This window comes from Equus asinus, chromosome 5, assembly GCF_041296235.1.
Source record: "Equus asinus isolate D_3611 breed Donkey chromosome 5, EquAss-T2T_v2, whole genome shotgun sequence".
Classification (NCBI taxonomy): Eukaryota; Metazoa; Chordata; class Mammalia; order Perissodactyla; family Equidae; genus Equus; species Equus asinus.
In genome coordinates this window covers 68,105,882-68,126,089 of record NC_091794.1, presented here as the reverse complement: position 1 = coordinate 68,126,089, position 20,208 = coordinate 68,105,882, and the positions used below count along the sequence as shown (strand labels likewise).

The window sequence follows — 20,208 nt, the reverse complement described above, 5'->3', positions numbered from 1 at the left end:
GGTCTACTTTCATTCTTTTGCATGTGGCTCTCTGGTTTTCCCAACACCATTTATTGAAGAGACTTTCCTTTCTCCACTGTACGTTCTTAGCTCCTTTGTTGAAGATTAGCTGTCCGTAGATTTGTGGTTTTATTTCTGGGCTCTCAATTCTGTTCCATTGATCTGTGTGTCTGTTTTTATGCCAGTACCATGCTGTTTTGATTACTATAGCTTTGTAATATATTTTGAAGTCAGGGATTGTGATGCCTACAGCTTTTGTTCTTTTTTCTCAGGATTGCTTTGCTTATTCGAGGTCTTTTGTTCCATATAAATTTTAGGATTCTATGTTCTGTTTCTGGGAAGAATGTCATTGGGATTCTGATTGGGATTGCATGGAATCTATAGATTGCTTTCAGTAATATTGATATTTTAATTATGTTTATTCTTCCAATCCAGGGGCATGAAATATCTTTCCATTTCCTCATGTCTTCTATTTCTTTCAGTAATGTCTTACAGTTTTCAATGTATAGGTCTTTCACAACTCCTTGGTTAAATTTATTCCTAGATATTTTATTCTTTTTGTTGTGGTTGTAAATGGGTTGTATTCTTGATTTCTCTTTCTGCTAGTTCATTATTAGTGTATAGAAATGCAACTGATTTTTATAAGTTGACTTTGTACCCTGCCACTTTGCTGTAGTTGCTGCTTGTTTCTAATAGTTTTCTGATGGATTCTTTAGGGTTTTATATATATGGAATCGTGTCATATGCAAAGAGCAAGAATTTCATTTCTTTCTTTCCAGTTTGGATTCCTTTTGTTTATTTTTCTTACCTATTTGCTCTGGCCAAAACCTCCAGTACTATATTGAATAGGAGTGGCAGGAGTGGGCACCCTTGTTTGTTCCTCTTCTCAAAGTGAAGGCTTTCAGTTTTTCCCTGTTGAGTATGATGTCAGCTGTTGGTTTGTCATATGTGGCCTTTATTATGTTGAGGTACTTTCCTTCTATACCTATTTTATTAAGAGTTTTTATCATAAATGAATGTTGGATCTTGCCAAATGCTTCCTCTGCATCTATTGGGATGATCATGTGATTCTTTTTATTCCTCATTTTGTTAATGTGGTGTATCTCATTGATTGATTTGCGGATGTTGAACCACCCCTGAGTCCCTGGTGTAAATCTCATTTGATCATGGTGTATGATCCTTTTAATGTATTGCCGTATTCAGTATGCCAGTATTTTGTTGAGGATTTTTGCATCTATGTTCATCAGCATTACTGGCCTGTAATTCTCCTTCTTTATGCTGTCCTTTCCTGGTTTTGGTATCAGGGTAGTGTTGGCCTCATAGCATGAGTTAGGAAGCGTTCTGTCTTCTTTAATTTTTTGGAGAAGTTTGAGAAGGATAGCTATTAAATCTTTGAATGTTTGGTGTAATTCTCAGGAGAAGCTATCTCGTCCTAGACTTTTGTTTTGGGGGAGGTTTTTGATTACTGTTTCGATCTCTTTACTTGTGATTGGTCTATTCAGATTCTCTATTTCTTCTTGATTCAGTTTTCAAAGATTGTGTGAATCTAAGAATTTATCTGTTTCCTCTAGGTTATCCATTTTGTGGGCATATAGTTTTTCATATTATCTACAATTGTATTTCTGTTGTATCCATTGTAATATCTCCTCTTTCATTTCTGATTTTATTCATTTGAGCCGTCTCTCTTTTTTTCTTAGTATGGCTGAGGGTTTGTCAATTATGTTTATGTTCTCAAAGAACCAGCTCATAGTTTCATTGATCCTGTCTACTGTTTTTTTAGTCACTATTTCGTTTATTTCTGCTGTAACTTATTATTTCCCTCCTTCTGCTGACTTTGGGCTTTGTTTGTTCTTCTTTTTCCTGTTCTGTTAGGTGTAGTTTAAAATTACTTATTTGAGATTTTTCTTGTTTGTTGAGGTGGTCCTGTATTGCTATGAATTTCCCTCTTAGAACTGCTTTTGCTGCATCCCATAAGAGTTGGTGTGTTATATTTTCATTTCATTTGTCTCCAGATATTTTTTGATTTCTCCTTTGGTTTCTTCATTGATCCACTTGTTGTTCAGTAGCATGTTATTTAATATTTGTGACTTTCCCAGCTTTTTTCTTGTAGTTAATTTCTAGTTTCATAGCATTGTGGTCAGAAAAGATGCTTGATATGATTTCAATCCTCTTAAATTTATTGGGGCTTGCCTTGTTTCCCAACATATGGTCTATCTTTGAGACTGTTCCATGTGCGCTTGAGAAGAATGGCATTCTGCTGTTTTTGTATAGAATGCTCTTTCTATATCTCTTAAGTCCCATCTACTCAAGTGTTTCATTTAAATCCATGATTTCCTGGTTGACTTTCTGTCTGGTTGGTCTATCCATTGATGTTTGTGGGGTGTTGAGGTTCCCTACTATTATTGTGTTGCTGTTAATTTCTCCCTTTAGGTCTGTTAATAGTTGCTTTATATACTTTGGTGCTCCTGTGTTAGGTGAATATATATTCATAACTGTTATGTCCTCTTGGTGAGAAGTCCCTTTTATCATTATATACGTCCCCTCTTTGTCTCTCACTGTCTTTTTTCTTTTTCCTTTGATGTGGAAGGTTGGCCCTGAGGTAACATCTCTTGCCAATCTTCCTCTATTTTTTGCATATGGGATGCTGCTATAGCATGACTTGAGTGGTGTGTAGGTCATTGCCGGTATCTGAACTCGCGAACCCTGGGCCAGTGAAGCAGAGCACATAAACTTAACCACTACCCCACTGGACTGGCCCCTCATTGTCTTTTTTTTTCTTGCAGTCTGCTTTGTCTGATGTAAGTATGGCAACACCTTCTTTCTTTTGTTTGCCTTTGCTTGGAGTATTGTCTTCCATCCCTTCACTCTCAGCCTGTGTTTGTCTTTAGAGCTGAGATGCATTTCCTGGAGGCAGCATATTGTTGGATCTTGTTTTTTAATCCATCCAGCTACTCTGTGTCTTTTGATTGGAAAATTTAGTCTATTTTCATTTAGAGTGATTATTGATATATGAGGGCTTAGTACTGCCATTTTATGTCTTGTTTTCTGGTGGTTCTATATTTCCAATTTTTTCTTCCCTTGTATTTCTGACTGTCATTTCAGTTTGGTAGTTTTCTGTGATGGTTTTCTCAGTGTTCTGTTTATTTATGAATTATGACTCTGCTCTAACTTTTTGTTTAATGGTTACCATGAGGTTTGTATAAAAGATCTTGCAGATAAGACAGTCCATTTTCTGATAGCTTCTTATTTCCATTAGCCTAAGCAGGTTCCAGCCCTTTCCTCTTCCCTTTCTGAGTTATTGTTGTCAAAAATTGTTCTTTTCTGTGTTGTGAGTTTGTGATTAAATTGAACTGTTTAAAGTTGTTTCTGATGTTTTCCTTCCCTTTATCTTTTATGTTATAATCGTATTTGCTAAGTGGTCTGATAGCTGCAATTTTCTGATTTTTCTATTTATCTTCTTGCTCAAAGCTTTGTAAACCTTTCCCTTTTTGTTTCAGGTATGAGGGCTTCCTTCAACATTTCTTATAAGGGAGGTCTAGTGGTGATGAACTCCCTCAGCTTTTGTTTATCTGGGAAGGCTTTTATTTTTCCATCGTGTCTGAAGGATAGTTTTGCTACGTAGAGTATTCTTGGCTGAAAGGTTTTGTCTTTCAGTATTTTGAATATATCATTCCATTCTCTCTTAGTCTATAATGTTTCTGCTGAGAAGTCTGCTGGAAGCCTGATAGTGGTTCCTTTGTAAGTTATTTTCATCTGCCTTGCTGCCCTTAATATTTTTCTTTGTTGTTGACTTTTGCTGGTTTTACTGTTAAATGCCTTGGAGAAGGTCTTTTTGCATTAATGTAAGTAGAAGTTCTATTGGTTTCATGTAGTTGTAAGTCCAGTTTCTTTCTTAGGTTTGGGAAGTTCTCAACTATTATTTCTTTGAACAAGCTCTCTGCTCCTTTCTCTCTTTTCCCTCTTGAATACCTATAATCCTTATGTTGCATTTCCTAATTGAGCTGGGTATTTCTCCAATCATTTCTTCATTTGTTTTAAATCTTAGTTCTGTCTCCTCCTCCACCTGAAGCATTTGTGTATTTCTATCCTCCAAATCACTAATTCTGTCTTCTATAATGTCAGCTCTGTTATTTAAGGATTCTGGATTATTTTTTATCTCATTAATTGTGTTCTCCTTCTCCAGAATTTCTGTTTGGTTCTTTTTTAGTGTTTCAGTCTTTTATGTGAAGTATTCCTTCTGATCATTAATTTTATTCCTGAGCTCATTGTACTGTCTTTCTGAGTTTTCTTTTAACTCATTGAGTTTCTTTATGACAGCTAATTTGAATACTCTGTTGTTTTTACTGTAAATTTCTGTGACTTCTGGTTTGTATTGGTTTCTGGAGACTTGTAATTTTCCTTCTGCTTTGAAGTGTTGGTATAATTCTTCATGGTGTTTGCTCAACTGATCCTTTGCCAGGGCCTTTGTAGTACTATTAGGTTCAGGTTCCACCTGCCATCTCTGATGGGAGGGGCAGGATCTGTGTTTTCTGAACCTGCCACATCTGCTTGAAGTTGTGCTATTAGGGCTTATCTTCATTTGCCTGCTGGCAGCCATTTGGCAGGTCACACATGCACACACAGGTGCTCTGGTGCTGGACTGCTGCCTTGGCAGAGGACCTGCTGAGCTGGTGTGCTAGGCGGTAGGGGTGGGGTGCTTTCTTTTGTGCTTGCACACTGGCACTCTGCTCACAGGCAGTTCACCTGAGCTGCTGCACTTGCTGGGGGTTCCTTTGCAGGGGCTGAGCCACTCCACTTGGTGGAGAGTGTTCCCATGGGTGAGGCTGCTGCAGCTTGGTGGACACTCCCACAGTCAAGCTTTAACTCTGAAAGTGAAAGTGTTCATGCAGATGCCTGGCTGCCCCCCACCTACTCTTACAGTCATGTGCTGGCTGCTGTGTGAGGACCCTCGATCTAGGTTGCTGCCTCTTGGGAGGGGGAGGGATCCACTCACCTCTTCCTACTGCTTCCCAGGGATCTATTCCCTACCTTCAGATGTATGGCTGTGTGGATCTCTCTGATGTCCTGTTGTGCTTTGTAGAGAATCCTCTGTTGGTTACTGAATGTCCATTTAGTTGTGACTTTGTGGAGAGAGACTAAGGGAATAACTCACTCCCCATGATGCTGACATCACTGCCTCTTTATTTTTTTGATGTGCTCAGTTTTGAATGCCTATATATATATTTTTTATATATATATACACACATACATACATACGTATGTTTATTTAGTTTTTGTGGAAATTTTTTTAATATTCACAAAAGTAAAGTGGTGAAACCTCATGTATCTGTCATTCAGCTTCACCAGTTGTCAGGTAATGTTATATCTGCTTTCTCCTACTTCTTCCATCCCAAATTATTTTGAAGCAAATCCAAAATACTATGTTTTAATCTGTAAACTCCTTATTATCTACTCTGGAAGATAAAGACTTTTTAAAATTTTAATAACACAAGCACAGTTCATTGTTATACCTAAAAAATTAAAATAATCAACAACAACATCAACCATCCAGTCAGTATTCAGACTTTCTTGATTGCTTCATAAATGGTTTTTAAAGTTGGTTTGTTTGAATCAGGATCAAAACAAGTCTATACGGTATAATTGGTCAGTATATCTCTTGAGTTAATCTGTAGCTTCTCCTTACCCTCTTTTCTTGTCTTTTATTTGTTGAAGAAAAAACTGTTAGTCCACCTCTTGGATTTTGTTGATTGTATCCCTTTGGTATCATTTAACATTTCCAAGAATATTTTTTACTTATGTTTAAATATACCTCATCTCCATACACTGTAAACAAAGTTTTGTTTAAATGAAAAAATTAATGCTCAGTTGTTTAATGAACACATGAAAGGAAGGATCTGAAGGAAAGTTTGTAAGCCTCAGAAAGTAGTTGCATTTGTATAGCTCTGTGATAATTTTGATAACATTATATGATTTGTTACCATCTTAAAATATTGTAAAACACTAGAATGTAAAATTGTAGCAAGAATAGATATGCTAGATTGATTTTGGTTAAAGTGAAATTTTTTATTAACTTTTTTCATTTGCAAAAAAGATACCAGGTGATCAGCACTCCAACAGATTTTTTTATGGTAATGGAGTATGTGTCTGGTGGTGAATTATTTGACTACATCTGTAAACATGGACGGGTGAGTAACGTGCTGTGTAGTACAGTAAGTCCCTAAGCTAAAAAGGAAGAAAGTAGTGGGAAATACCAAACAGTAAAGAGATCTTCCAAGTCGGGGTTGCTTCTGTAATAATGCCCAGCTAAACATGTGGAATATTAGACATCTTTTCTTTCTTAGAAAGTACAGCTTTCAAAATACTGATTTTAGGAAGTATGTTCCACTTAATTGCCAGCATGATGCTATACCTTTCAAAATGAAAAACCTGTTCCATAACATCATGTTGAAGATTCACTTATTTCCTTTTCTTAGCACTTTCATGTAAGTTCTGCTTTAGATTGTTTTACTTGTTAATTCCTAAAAACATTGTACACATTTAGTAATGTTAGTTGGAAATTAAATATTACTGCTTTTACTGCTATTACTGCTATTACTGCTATTACTGCCTAGCACAAAGAAAAACCTGTTGATTGACATGTTGAGCATTAATGCAAGTTTTTGGTTGGTTTGTCTGATTTGTTGAGAATTGTAACAGTTCTAATTAGCGTACTCAGTTATATGTAGGCTGATTATGAAACTGAATCTTTTGCTATGTAAATGTCCCAAATATTCTTAGTAGAACCTCTTTTATATTTGATAGGTTGAAGAGATGGAAGCCAGGCGGCTCTTTCAGCAGATTCTGTCCGCTGTGGATTACTGTCACAGGCATATGGTTGTTCATCGAGACCTGAAACCAGAAAACGTGCTGTTGGATGCACAAATGAATGCCAAGATAGCTGATTTTGGTATGTAACTCCAGGGTTGTTCAGAAATGTGCTTGCTACCTTTTAAAGTGTGTCAGTAACAACTCTTACGTAAGAACTTTCAGTTTCAACATTGTAAATTCTAAACCATGAAAAGGGATTAGTTGCAGTCTCCACGTGGAGGTACATGAAAATTTGCATGCAGTTCTGGAGCTTATAGTCTTTCTGAATTGATACAGGGGAGTGTCCATGGATCTCAGGGTAATATTTAAGAACTTAGTAAAAGAATAGGAGCTTTTATCAGGGATAAAAGAAAAGGTAAATCGTAATTTTTATGCACCAAACACTTTCTGGGGTAAACACACCTGGACAGGATGCCATAGTAGGTTTTTTAGCAAAAGATTAGGAAGTGAGAGGTTACGGCAAGAGAGCTGGAAAGGTGCCAGAGTCCAGTGTTGCGTTATTTACAAATTTTAGTCTGTACCTCGTCTTTAATCTAAAAACCAGAAAACCGGTTTCCATGTTTCTCTCCCATCACTAAATCAGAAAACTCATTAAGTACTATAGTTCAGCTAGATTTTTGGTTTGATAGATTATTTTTTCTATGTTGAATTAAAGCTTTCCAAATTAAAAATTTAAGGAACATAATCTTTATAAATTGGAGCCTATCTGATTTCTACTTAGGTAGAAATTTTTTTAAAAGGGCTTTTGAAAGCATAGTATGAAAAAGTAATAGTTTCTGTTTTATTCTTTTAACTATGTAAGTGAATAAATAATATTTTGATGCTTTTATGTTTGGAAAAGTTTATGTAATTTAGAATAACCTCAAATTTGTGAAGTGAATCAACATTTTTATTTAGAAAAGGAGTTTATTCATTTGTATATGTGATATACTTTAGCTTTTTTCTCTTGGGGTAACCACTCTCAAATGGTCTCTTTCTAGTCTAAAAATGCATTCCACTGCTTTTTTTCCAATAATTAAGAAATGATGTGTGCAGCATTAAAGACTTGACATTTTCCTCATGCATTTGTCTATATCTGCTTTTAAAAATATCTAGCACTAGGTAAACATTACACCTTTTTTCAGGATTATCTAATATGATGTCAGATGGTGAATTTCTGCGAACTAGTTGTGGATCTCCAAATTATGCAGCACCTGAAGTCATCTCAGGCAGGTAATAATATACTAGTGAAGAATAAGCTTTTGTTCATGCTGATAATATTTAATTATTCTCTTTGGAAGATAAGATTTTGGCCCTGAGCTAACATTTGCTGCCAATCCTCTTTTTGCTGAGGAAGACTGGCTCTGAGCTAAGATCTGTGCCCATCTCCCTCTATTTTATATGTGGGACACCTGCCACAGCATGGCTTGATCAGCAATGTGTAGGTCAGCACCTGGCTCTGAACCTGTGAGCCCTGGGCTGCTGAAGTGGGGCATGCGAACTTAACCACTACACCACGGGGCTGGCCCCTAGAAGATATGATTTTTAACAGAGTAGAAACAAATTTTTCCTTTAATTTTTCCATTATTGAAGAGAGAATAGTTAAACAATTTTTAAACGTTTAATTTAGATTTTGTTATGAATGTATTTAAGGAGTTTTTCCACTAAAAAAATGACTAAAACAAATCTTGATTGTTTCATTTTAGAAAAGTACAGGTAAGAGAGTAAGCATTTGCTAAATTCAAGCCAGTGTCAATATTTACTTATCAGGCACAGTCCTGTAATAATACTTTACATATTCTTTTATAAAGTATACTGACTATTGTTGTATATTTTGTCTTTAGAAGAATGAGGTTTTTGGGGGACAATATTGTTTTGTGAAATTAAACTACACAAGTGGAGATTGTGTAATTACTTATGTAACTTACTCATTGGTTCATTTTAAAAATGTTTATACAGATGGCAGTGGTAAACTCAAGTGTTCTACAGTGATCAATGTGTGGTTTTCAAAGTTAGCAGAATTCTGTGAGAGAAAATATAGAAAAGGTGTTATTGCAAGTAGCAGATATAGGAGTTTGGACAATACAGCAAATGATGTAAATGATAGTAACTTTTATTGAAATGGATTATATTCAGACACAGGTTTGAGTTTGATAATGTGTAATCAGGTTAATTTTAATACTGTAGCAAGGTGAGGGAGAAAAGGAATAACATTCTAGGTGTTCTGGAGCAAAGCTAATCTTAATCCCACGAGCTGGCAAGTGATTAGGATGAAAGTAGTAGGTACTCAGGATAATGTGCTACAGGATACATACTGTCAAAGAGATTGCCACGGGACTAGTTAGATACTTTAGTGTTTAAATAGTCCTTAAAATAGGTGGGTAAGGATAAAACTTGTATTATATTTGCATTTTCTTTTTTCTAATAGTTTTATGATAAAAATATTTAGCCTATATATTATATAGTATTGTTTTTTTCAAGTTTATGGTCATCTGCTTTGTTATTTCCATCAAAAATCAGTCATAGAAGTTTTGTATTTTTTAGTCAATTGGTAAGTTCAGTTATATGAGTTTGTGCCAAATAAGTAAAAATAGCTTTTTCTTTTGGAAAACTTGAATAGTAATTGGTTAGACCAGTTATTCTCTTTGGGGAACAAACATTGAGCGTTGGGGAGGGACCACAGACTTGAATAAAGACCTTGGAAAGCGACATATACTGATCTATACTGTATGTGTATGTAGAAGCAGGGTACGTATAGATGAGAAAAAATGACACTTGCATTTCATATTTGTGTTGTCATCTTTCTTAGATTGTATGCAGGTCCAGAAGTTGATATCTGGAGCTGTGGTGTGATTTTGTATGCTCTTCTTTGTGGCACCCTCCCATTTGATGATGAGCATGTACCTACGTTGTTTAAGAAGATCCGAGGGGGTGTTTTTTATATCCCAGAATATCTCAATCGTTCTGTTGCCACTCTCCTGATGCATATGCTGCAGGTTGACCCCCTGAAACGAGCAACTATCAAAGACATAAGGTGAATATTCTTTTTGTTACTGTTATCTACATATTCTGGTATTAATAATAGTACCACTAATTGAGTACCTGCTTTATGCTAGGCTCTGTAACACTTTACTTCATATGAATTTTACATTCCTTATTACACAAATCTGATCATGTCACTCATCTTGTAAATATTTCAGATTGTTTCCAAAGATTTTTCGCTTAGGTAGCAAGCATGCGAGGCCCCTCAGAGGAAGGCCATCGTCCTCCTGCAGTTTATGGCCTGCACTTGCCACCGCACCCCTTGTACCAATGCAATAGCCACGTTGGGGTTTCCTTGTTCCTCAAACATGACATGTATTTTATGCCTTCATGTCTTTGTTTATATTATTCCCTTTGCCTCTGATGCCTTTTCTGACTTTTTTGACCTATTAGATTTCCATTCATCCTTTAAAATTCTGCTCACATATCACCTCCCTTGTGAACTCACTTCTGGCTCCCCTAGGCAATGTTGCTTCCACTTCTCTGATTTCCACATTTTCTTCATGCTTTTATTCTTTCATTCTCATTTTGTGTCCAGCTGTTTCTCGGTGTGTCTTTCTCCTCTCTTAAATTGTGACTACAAAGGCGGAGGGAAACTGTCTTACTCATTTTTGTATATATAGTGTTAGAAGACCTAGGAATATAGTATATGCTCAAAAAGTATTTGAACAAATTTCAGATGGAAAACAGGGTGAGATTTGTGTAGTTTACATATGGTTGGTGAAATAAAGCATAAAAATTGTTGCTAAGATTTTGAATCCAAAAATAGCTGCTAGTGGGTTTGCTGTGAGGGCTTTCTTGTTATGTGAGAAACCTTGAAAGTGCAGTTGCTGTGTTACTGTGAATATGATCTTTATGTAGCGCACACAAGCCAGGGTGATTCATTGCCTTCCACTTTTTACTTATCATGTCATGTTTCTTAGAGGGCTTTTTGTTCTTACCTAACACTTTATCAGGTATTTATTTACAAACACATTCTTTTGACATCGTTCCAGAATCCTTCCCCTCTCTTCATAAGCCAGAATGACTGTGCAGAGATCTGTAACTCTTGGAATATTTAGTGCTGACTGAGGCAGTTGTTTATGTGACTGCTGCCAGTCTTGCAGGCGAGAGCTGATCCCTCTTGCATTCTCTTTTCTTCCCCCAGCCTTTCTTCCGTGTTCAGGCCTCAGACATAAAAATGTAAAATTGTAAATTAACACCAGATTTAGTTATGGAAAGGAACTTAGCAGGAAAAAAACCTCTTGTGTTCTCGGTTCTTTAGAATAAATAGTTCACTTTATTTGCTTTTCCTTAGAAAGAAAATTAGATATGCTGATATATGTACTTGCACCTATTTCTGTCAATGTATGTGTATTCTAAATGTATGATTTAGAATAGTAAAAGTACTGAGTCTGTTATTTTCAAACAGTTGTTTGTAAATTTACGGGCTTTAGGAGAAAAATGTAAATAAAATTCAACCAGGATGAGTTAATTTACGCATGTGTAGGTGGTATAGAATAGTGGCATTCGTCTCTGTACTTAAAATAATATAAAACTTGAATTTGAATTCATTTTTTAATTTACCCATATTCAGTTTTCTAATGTTTGGGAATTCTTGATTCAATAAAATATAGCTCAACAGGGAAAGAATTACAAATTATTGAACAATTATTATATACCAGGCATTTTGGTAGATACTTGATTTATTTTATTACACTGAGAATAGGTAGCTATTATTTTCATTTTCCAAACCATGAAACTGAAACTTAGAAAGATTCTGTTATGATTAATTTATGTATTTGCTTACCTTATTAAATTTTAAGTTCCTTTAAATTAGGGACCAAATATTAATATATGCTAGGCCTTGTGTACTTTATATGAATTGTGTTGAATAAATCTGTTTGTTGAAAATTATGCAACTAATAAGAGGCAGAAGTGAAGCTTAACTCAGAAATTGCCTGAATTCAAAACCTATACTATTTCCACTAATCTAAATTGCTACACCAGTTCTCTGACATGCATCCTTCCTCCAAATACCATAATATTTTATATTTCTGTTATGCCACCACATTCTGTCTTATAGTGACTTCTGTGCAGATCTTATGTTTGCTATAATCTGGTAAGCCAATGGAGGTTAGAAAATATATCTCAATATTAATTTGTTCAATTAATCATTTTTGCTTTTATTTATTGAACAAATATTTATTTAGCATCTGCTCTGTGCAAGGTCCTGTACTAGGTGCTGAGAATATAGTGGTAGATGAGACAGACGTTGTCTTCGTGAAAATCACATCTTTGTGTTCTCCCGAGTGCCTTAATTTAGTATTACTATTAATGTTGTTGTGGCTAAAAGTGAAGGGTCTGAAGTTCAGTTGTGAATTGATATAATTCACATACCATAAATTCCCCCTAAATATGAATCCTGAGTTCTTCTGTTTACTGTCAACATATTGCTTCCTCTCTTTGTGCTTTAGTTACATCATATATAGTAGATTTGTTGAGAGGATAGTCTTAGGTTGAACCATTTGAATTTACTATTTCTGTAGGTCTAAAAAACAGTTGAATACCAGAAACTGCAAATATTCATCCTAATATAATTAAAGCTCTTAGCACAATGTCCAGCACACAATGTTAGCTATTAATGTTTAAGTGAAAATATAAGAACCTTGTAGCTGCACTTAAAGAAGTTTAGGAACATTGTGAAGTTTCTAAAATGCGATTGGTAGTCTTCATAACTCATTTAATCTTAAGTCATATATCAAAATCAGGTGTCAGGTAGTGGTGATAGAAAGACATAATTTCTAGTGGCTGTGTTGTAACCCATGGGAATGAATTGATTTTGTCTCAGGCAGATCGTCATAAACATCCTGGTTACTGCTTGCCTTTGTAGAGTTAATTCAGAAACTGACTCCTGAAAATCAAAAGCTGGAAGTATGGCTTTTTAATTGGCAGTTTTGTTATTGTAAATAATTATGGTCCTTTATCTAATGAATTAGAAATGAAAATTTAGGTTATTTCCCTATTTATTATTTTTTAAATGTTTATTTTATCGATATAATTCACATAACATAAGCTTCCCCTTTAAATTATGTAATTCAGTGGTTTTTAGTATATTCACAGAGTTGTACAATCATCACCACTATCTAATTCCAGAACGTTTTCACCATCCCCAAAAGAAACTCTATACGCATTATTAATCATTATCCTTTTCCTCTTCCTTTTAGCCCTGGCAACCACTAATCTGCTTTCTCTCTTTATGGATTTGCCTATTCTGGACATTTCATAAAAGTGGAATCATACAGTATGTGGCCTTTTGAGTCTGGCTTCTTTCACTTAGCATAATATTTTCGAGGTTCTTTCATAGTGTAGCATCTATCAGTACTTCATTCTTTTTGTGCTTGAAAAATATTCCGTTGTATGGATATACTACGTTTTGTTTATCCATTCATCAGTTAATGGATATCTGAGTTGTTTACACTTTTTGGCCCTTATGAATAGTGTTGCTATCAATGTTGATGTACAAGTTTTTATATGGTTGTATGTTTTCATTTCTCCTGGGTATATGCCTAGAGTTTGTAATTGTTGTATATTGTTGTTGCTCTTGTTTGTTTGCTTAGTGATTTTACTGATTCAGTTCCATAAAGTCTATTCTTTGTTGTGGGTGGCCACTGAAGTCTTTGCTTGGTTAGGTAATGGTCAGCTAATTACTAGACAGAGCTTTCCTTAAGTGCATTGATCTAATAAGTCTGCCGGCCCTTGCTGAGGAGCTGTGTATGCATGTTGGGAGTATGTCTTCAGTGCTCCAGTGAGAGGTTCATAACTCTGCCTTAGTCTTCACTTCTTGCTAGTGCAGAGCCTCAAAGTCAGCCAGTGATCAGAAATTAAGGCCTTTCTTGGGCATGCACACAGCTCTGCATATGTGTGTGGCCTTCTTGAGTCCCAGGAATATATCAGAGTATTTCAAAGACCCCCATGGAACTCTTATTCCCTGACTTTTCCTGGTAAGTCTTTTGGTCAGCTGCTTATTTGCTCCAACTCTTTTTGCTGCTTTAGGCAGCTGGGATGTTAGACACTTGCCATTGGTTGTTTTGACAAATGTCCTGGAGGGAAGGCTGTTGGCAGTAAGGGAAGTGTGAGTCGAGTCAGATAAGGACAAGACTTGTGAGCAGAGGTTTCCAAGAAACAGCCAGACGTGTCAAATAATGGCACTTCTCTGGGGATAGGACTTCTGGAGAACTCTGAACCTGTGTCCCCATCTCCCCCCGGGTGGTTGCTAGGCTGCTGGTTTTCTGGGCTACCATGATCGTGAAGCTGTTGGTTTTCAAGGCTACCACAGAAATGAGGAAAGGGAGATAGATATGGGGCAATTTAAAATATTACAAATCTTGCTGTTCTTACCGAGACTCAGGCATTTTTCTTGAATAAGTACTCCTTAGATTGTTGCAAGCCTTTGGTTAGTTTCCAGAGTTCTTAACAAGTTGATTTTGACAATTTTTGCTAGTACTCATTGCTTTTATAGAAGAGTGAAGTTTTGAAGTTCATTCAAAAGTGCTCGTCTCCCCTATTTGTCATTGATATTTTTAAACTATCAGATGTAACAAAATTTATCTTCTAATATTTCTTTTGAAAAAATTAATATCCATCAGCCATTACCTAAACATCTCTTAGGTGCTTATTATCATGATATAGCAAATAAACATATTAATGAATTCATTTTTGTCTTCGTACTTCACATGTCTATTTATCATTTATTTTTTCTGCGTTTATTGAGCGTTTTCTCTGTACTGGGTACTGGAGTACCCCTAAATAAAGCATGGTCACTGTTTCAAGGAGCTCCCAGTTTAGTGGGAAAGATTAAGAAAAAATCAGTAACCATGAGAAAGTATGAATGTTATAATAGGAAGATCTACTAGAAGCTGTAGAAGTTTCTTCTTTGTGTATCTCCTCAGGGCCTGGCACACCATCATTTCTCACTTGACTATTGCACTAGTGTCATTGTTATTATTATTATTATTTTTATTTTTTCAATTCAATTTCTGTATCACAAGCAGAATAATCTTTATAGACTGCGATTTAGATCATGTCACCCCTGTCTCTTTAAAGTCTCAGTGATTTTCATCAACCGTACATTCAAATTCTAAAACCTTTCTTATAGCCTACAGTTGTCAGAAATATCTGATAGGTGTTGCCACTGCAGCCTGTAACTCAGGCTTTCATGCTATTGGCCTCAGTTCAGTTCCTTGAACATGGCAAAACTTTTTCTGTTCTTAGAGCCTTTGCATATATTGTTTCTTTTGCTGGAAATACCTGTTTCCAACTCTTTGCTTATCTGACTTACAGTCATTCTGGTATCTGCTTACACATTACTCAGAGTGGCTTCCCTAATCATCCACCTCCCATTCTGAATTATATTCTCTCATTTTACCCCAGGCTCTTCACTCACAATCTTTATCACAGGATTTTCTATATTTGTATATTTGTAACTATATATTTATTTTTGCAAGTATTTGTTTAATCTATATCCAGCTGGAATATAGGAGCAGAAGGAGTGTGTCTTTTTGCCATATTGTGTCCTTAGTAAATATTCATAAACTAATTAATTAGTCAGTAGAAAGCATTCAGGCAAAATATATATTGATGTGAATGCAGTTAGGGGCTGCCCAGTTCTGCCACGTAGCAGTGCTTCCTGGTCTTGAAGGAATAGTACGTGTTAGTCAGTTGAAAACGGGTGGGATGTTCCAGGATGGTAATAGTAACATCATGTGCAAAGGCCTATAGCTGTGAGAAAATAAGATTTAGGAGACTAGCTCTCAAACTTTTTGGTTTTAGTACCACTTTACAGTCTTAAAATTGAGGACTCCAAAGAGCTGTGTCTTGTTTGTTTTGTTTTTAACGCAGGTGATGTCTATTAGTATTTACCATACTAGAAATTAAAGCTGAGAAATTTAAAAATATTTAATTCACTTAAAAATAGCAATAAACCTAAGTGTTAATCTAAATAACCTATCTTTTATGAAAAAATCTTTATTTTCCAAAAAAACAAAAGTGGTGATAAGAGTGGCATTATTTTACATTTTTCAAATCCTCTTAGTATTTGGCTTAATCAAAGACAGCAGCTAGATTCTCATATCTACTTCTTTCACTCTGTTGCAATATGTTGTATTAATTGAAGTCCATAAAGAAAATCTGGCCTCACTCAGATGAGTGGTTGAAAAAGGAGGAACATTTTAATAGCCGTTCAGATAGTTATGGATATTCTTCTTTGGTATATATTTTTGTTTTTTTGAGGAAGATTAGCCCTGAGCTAACTGCTGCCAATCCTCCTCTTTTTTATTGAGGAGGACTGGCCCTGAGCTAACATTCATGCCCATCTTCCTCTACTTTATATGTGGGACGCCTACCACAGCATGCCTTTTGCCAAGTGGCGCCATCTCCACACCCGGGATCCGAACCGGCGAACACCGGGCCGCCGAGAAGCGGAATGTGCGAACTTAACCACTGTGCCACCGGGCCAGCCCCTCTTCTTTGATATTAAACCAACACTTAACGTGTTAGTTGCAGTATCAAATCAGGAAACATATCTGAACTTTTGTGCTTTATTACAACAAAATCCGCTGGTCTGTTTTGCATTTTCAGTGGAACTTTTACCCATGTATCATTCTGTAACATCATGTATAGGTCGTTTGGAAAATATTGGGTTATTGAGTTAGACAGATTTTGCAAATGACACATTTCATTATCCATTATCAAAAATTATATTCATTATCATCATCACTGTAAAGTTATCAGAAAAGTCTTCAAGTATTAAGAAGCTGTCAAATTCATGGAGGCAGATACAAATTATACAAAATTCTAAAATTTTGCTTGAAAGCTTGAATTTTATCATTGGCAACAAATACTTCCAGGTTTTTCTTTGAAGTGATAGGCTCATTTTTTTTATTTTTGAGAAAATGTCCGCCAAACACCCAAGTCTGAATAACTATAGTTATTCAAGGGTATGGGTTAGTTAAGTTACCCAGGGTCACAAAGCTAGTAAGTGGCTAGAGACTAGGGCTTTCCGATTCTGTTGTATTCTATTGCCTCATGTCTAAATTATTTGGGACTTGCCAAAGCATGTTCTTACCATAGTGTATTGTGGTATTTTTCCTAGAGAGCATGAATGGTTTAAACAAGATTTGCCCACTTACTTATTTCCTGAGGACCCCTCCTATGATGCTAACGTCATTGATGATGAGGCTGTGAAAGAAGTGTGTGAAAAATTTGAGTGTACAGAATCAGAAGTAATGAACAGTTTATATAGTGGTGACCCTCAAGACCAGCTTGCAGTGGCTTATCATCTTATCATTGACAATCGGAGAATAATGAACCAAGCCAGTGAGTTCTACCTCGCCTCGAGTCCCCCAACTGGTTCTTTTATGGATGATAGTACCATGCATATTCCCCCAGGCCTGAAACCTCATCCAGAAAGGATGCCACCTCTTATAGCAGACAGCCCTAAAGCAAGATGTCCATTGGATGCACTGAATACAACTAAACCCAAATCTTTAGCTGTGAAAAAAGCCAAGTGGCATCTTGGAATCCGAAGTCAGAGCAAACCGTATGACATTATGGCTGAAGTTTACCGAGCTATGAAACAGCTGGATTTTGAATGGAAGGTAGGAAATTATAGTATTTAAGATCATTTGTAGACACCATTTTTCTATATAGTAAGCTGCTCTGAGCCTCTGAGTTGAGTACTGAGGTCAATAAAAAAGTTGTTTTTGGTTTAGATGTGAAAACTGGTGTTGATGCTTCTGGATGATAAAGCCCATTCTTTTCAATAAAATATCATGTGCATTCAGATCAGAACAAATAAATGTCTGTAAGTATGAGGAGCTGTTCATGTTGGGAGCCTACATATTTTTGAATTACAGAATAGCATTTTTGGCTGAGAAACAAAAAGTAGTCAACTTGGAATCACCTGTCTCAGCATGTATTATAGCAATAAAAAGTCATGCGTCTTCAAAGGTAGTATGTTTTTACTTTTCTCTCTCTTTTTTTGGAGAGGGCTTTTTTTTTCTTTTTGCTAGTAGCTGTAGCAGCTAGTAATTATACCATCAGGACATATTTCTTCAGTCAACAAATACTTTTCTCTAAGTTGAGATAATCTGTCTTATTTGGCTGGTGCTTTTAATCTCCTTAGATATGTTTTTCTTAGCTCACATTTTGCTTTTTTTTAATTAGTGCTCAAATTCATTTTTATTCTATTTGTGTATGTGTGGGGGGAAAGTATTTTTTCATTTCAAATATCACTTTCACTCGTTTCTTTCTTGAGGACCGAATGTATTTTTAAAGGAAGAAGAAAAATGTTCATGTATACCATGTAAATATTCATTTGACATGTTTGAGTGAATCAGTCATTTTCATTTATTTGTACATGAAATGAATAAACAAAATAATATTTCCTTAAAATCGTTAAAAAAACAGACCTCCTTTTTCTGAAGCAGTTTTATTTAGTTAGTTAAAAAAGAGATGTTAATGTCTTTAACATTCCTTACTGAAAAATTTTTGGAACTAATTCGATACATGTTTTGAAAACCCAGAATCATTTTTATCTGAGCTGCAGTTTCCTTCTCTTCAAAAGGCAGATAATCTCTTCCTCACAGGCTTATTGTGATGCTTAAATTTTGTGACAGTACCTGTGACAGTGCCTGCTGCAAACCATTAACATGTTAGTTCCAGTTTATTCCTTCTACTCCATATTCACAGGTTAAGTATTCAAGCTGAGGCTGAGCAACCAGAATTCTTATTGTTTTAAGGTGGATGCATGTCTAGAATGATGGCTAGACTCTACATAATCTCTGAGTTCTCTTTAAATTTTAATTGCTGTACACAAACAGTACTGTTAGTGAAGATTAAATAAATAGTAAACTACAATGTAGTATAAAAACAAAAAGATCATTCGGAATTATTTCTCTACCCCACCTCTGTCAGTTATTTGTTTTGGTATTCTTTGTAATAAGAATAAAAAGAGAGATATTTCGTAGTTTGTTATTTATTCATTTATTTATTTTATTGAGGTCATAATAGTTTATAGCATTGTGATGTAGTTTGTTTTTTTAACATTTTCCTTAAAGAAGATTTCCTGTTTTAGGTAGTGAATGCATACCATCTTCGTGTAAGAAGAAAAAATCCAGTGACTGGCAATTATGTGAAAATGAGCTTACAACTTTACCTGGTTGACAATAGAAGCTATCTTTTGGACTTTAAAAGCATTGATGGTAAGGAAGCTGTGCAGGCATGAGCTCTGAGAAGAGAAAACTTGGCACTAGTTGGCAAGATGTTAAAATCATCTCAAAGCTGTGGTGGGTAGGTTTTCTATACTGGTTTTTAAGCAATCTGGACTTAACTAAAAATGTGAGTGAAATGAAAATGATTGAAGAGACGTGGAATATTTCTAATCCAGCACCTCTCCAAAAGAAGTGCTTCCTTTTGGCCTGAAAAGGTCATTGGAAATGTTGGCTGTGGAGCAAAAGTAAGGAACAGTAGGAGGTAGCTTTTGCCTAAAATTAGCTGACGTGTCAGGTTCTTTCTCAGATTTCTTCACTGTTGGCCTTCTGACACCTAGACTTCCCTTTCACCAGCTAACCTCATCCTGGTGGCCAAGGTGACCACATAGACCTCTCCTGGGATTTAAGTTGGATTTCTGTGCCCAGGGCCATCCAGGAGCCAAAGGAGTCAGGGGAGCTGGTTGTGTCCAAGTACACCATGTGTGCCAAGAGTCAAACCCGAGTGAAGCAGATGTGCTTGTTCCATTTAGAGGCCCACGTGGGATCAAAACAGCATAAACCAAGGCTCAGGAGAAGAGTAGAACAAGAATGGAACTGAATTCAGAGTCAGGGAAGTTGTTTAAACAGAGCATTGAAATTTTATTCTTTATCTACCATTAACTGTGGTAGTGTTTATATGGTCCCCAGACCTCCTTCACCAGAATTACCCAGAGTTCTTATTAAAATGCAGATTCTTGGGAGCTACCCCAGATCTACCAAATCAGAATCTCTGGAGATGCGTCCTGGGAAACGGGAAATCTGCATTTTTAACATTTTCCTTGCCTCTTCTACCAGACAATTGCAGTGTGTACCGAAGGTTCAGAAACTACTGTGTGATGGTAGCTTGTTTTTATCTTAATAATTTTTTGTCAATAGGCTGCAAGAAAATAAGCCTCTAAGGATGTACTTTCTTCAAATGCAGGAGTATCAGTTTGGTTTCAAGATTAACGCCGAAGACTACATTGAGAAGGATTTCAGGGTCACATTTTGGCTATTTGGAAGTCTTGTGATTGATTAGTGATGTCTGTTA

General features: G+C 35.9%; 1 protein-coding gene across 4 annotated transcripts in view; it reads left to right on the top strand.

Moving 5' to 3' along the window:
- The window catches only part of PRKAA2 (protein kinase AMP-activated catalytic subunit alpha 2), a 75,788-nt gene that overhangs the window by 47,775 nt on the left and 7,805 nt on the right, over window positions 1-20,208 (top strand). For all 4 annotated transcript variants that reach the window (XM_044770880.2, XM_070509822.1, XM_070509823.1 and 1 more), the window contains 6 exons: window positions 6,092-6,185; window positions 6,802-6,946; window positions 7,992-8,079; window positions 9,656-9,880; window positions 17,021-17,525; window positions 19,004-19,130. In XM_044770880.2, the coding sequence (XP_044626815.1) occupies window positions 6,092-6,185; window positions 6,802-6,946; window positions 7,992-8,079; window positions 9,656-9,880; window positions 17,021-17,525; window positions 19,004-19,130 (1,184 nt within the window). The remainder of the gene's footprint in view (window positions 1-6,091; window positions 6,186-6,801; window positions 6,947-7,991; window positions 8,080-9,655; window positions 9,881-17,020; window positions 17,526-19,003; window positions 19,131-20,208) is intronic.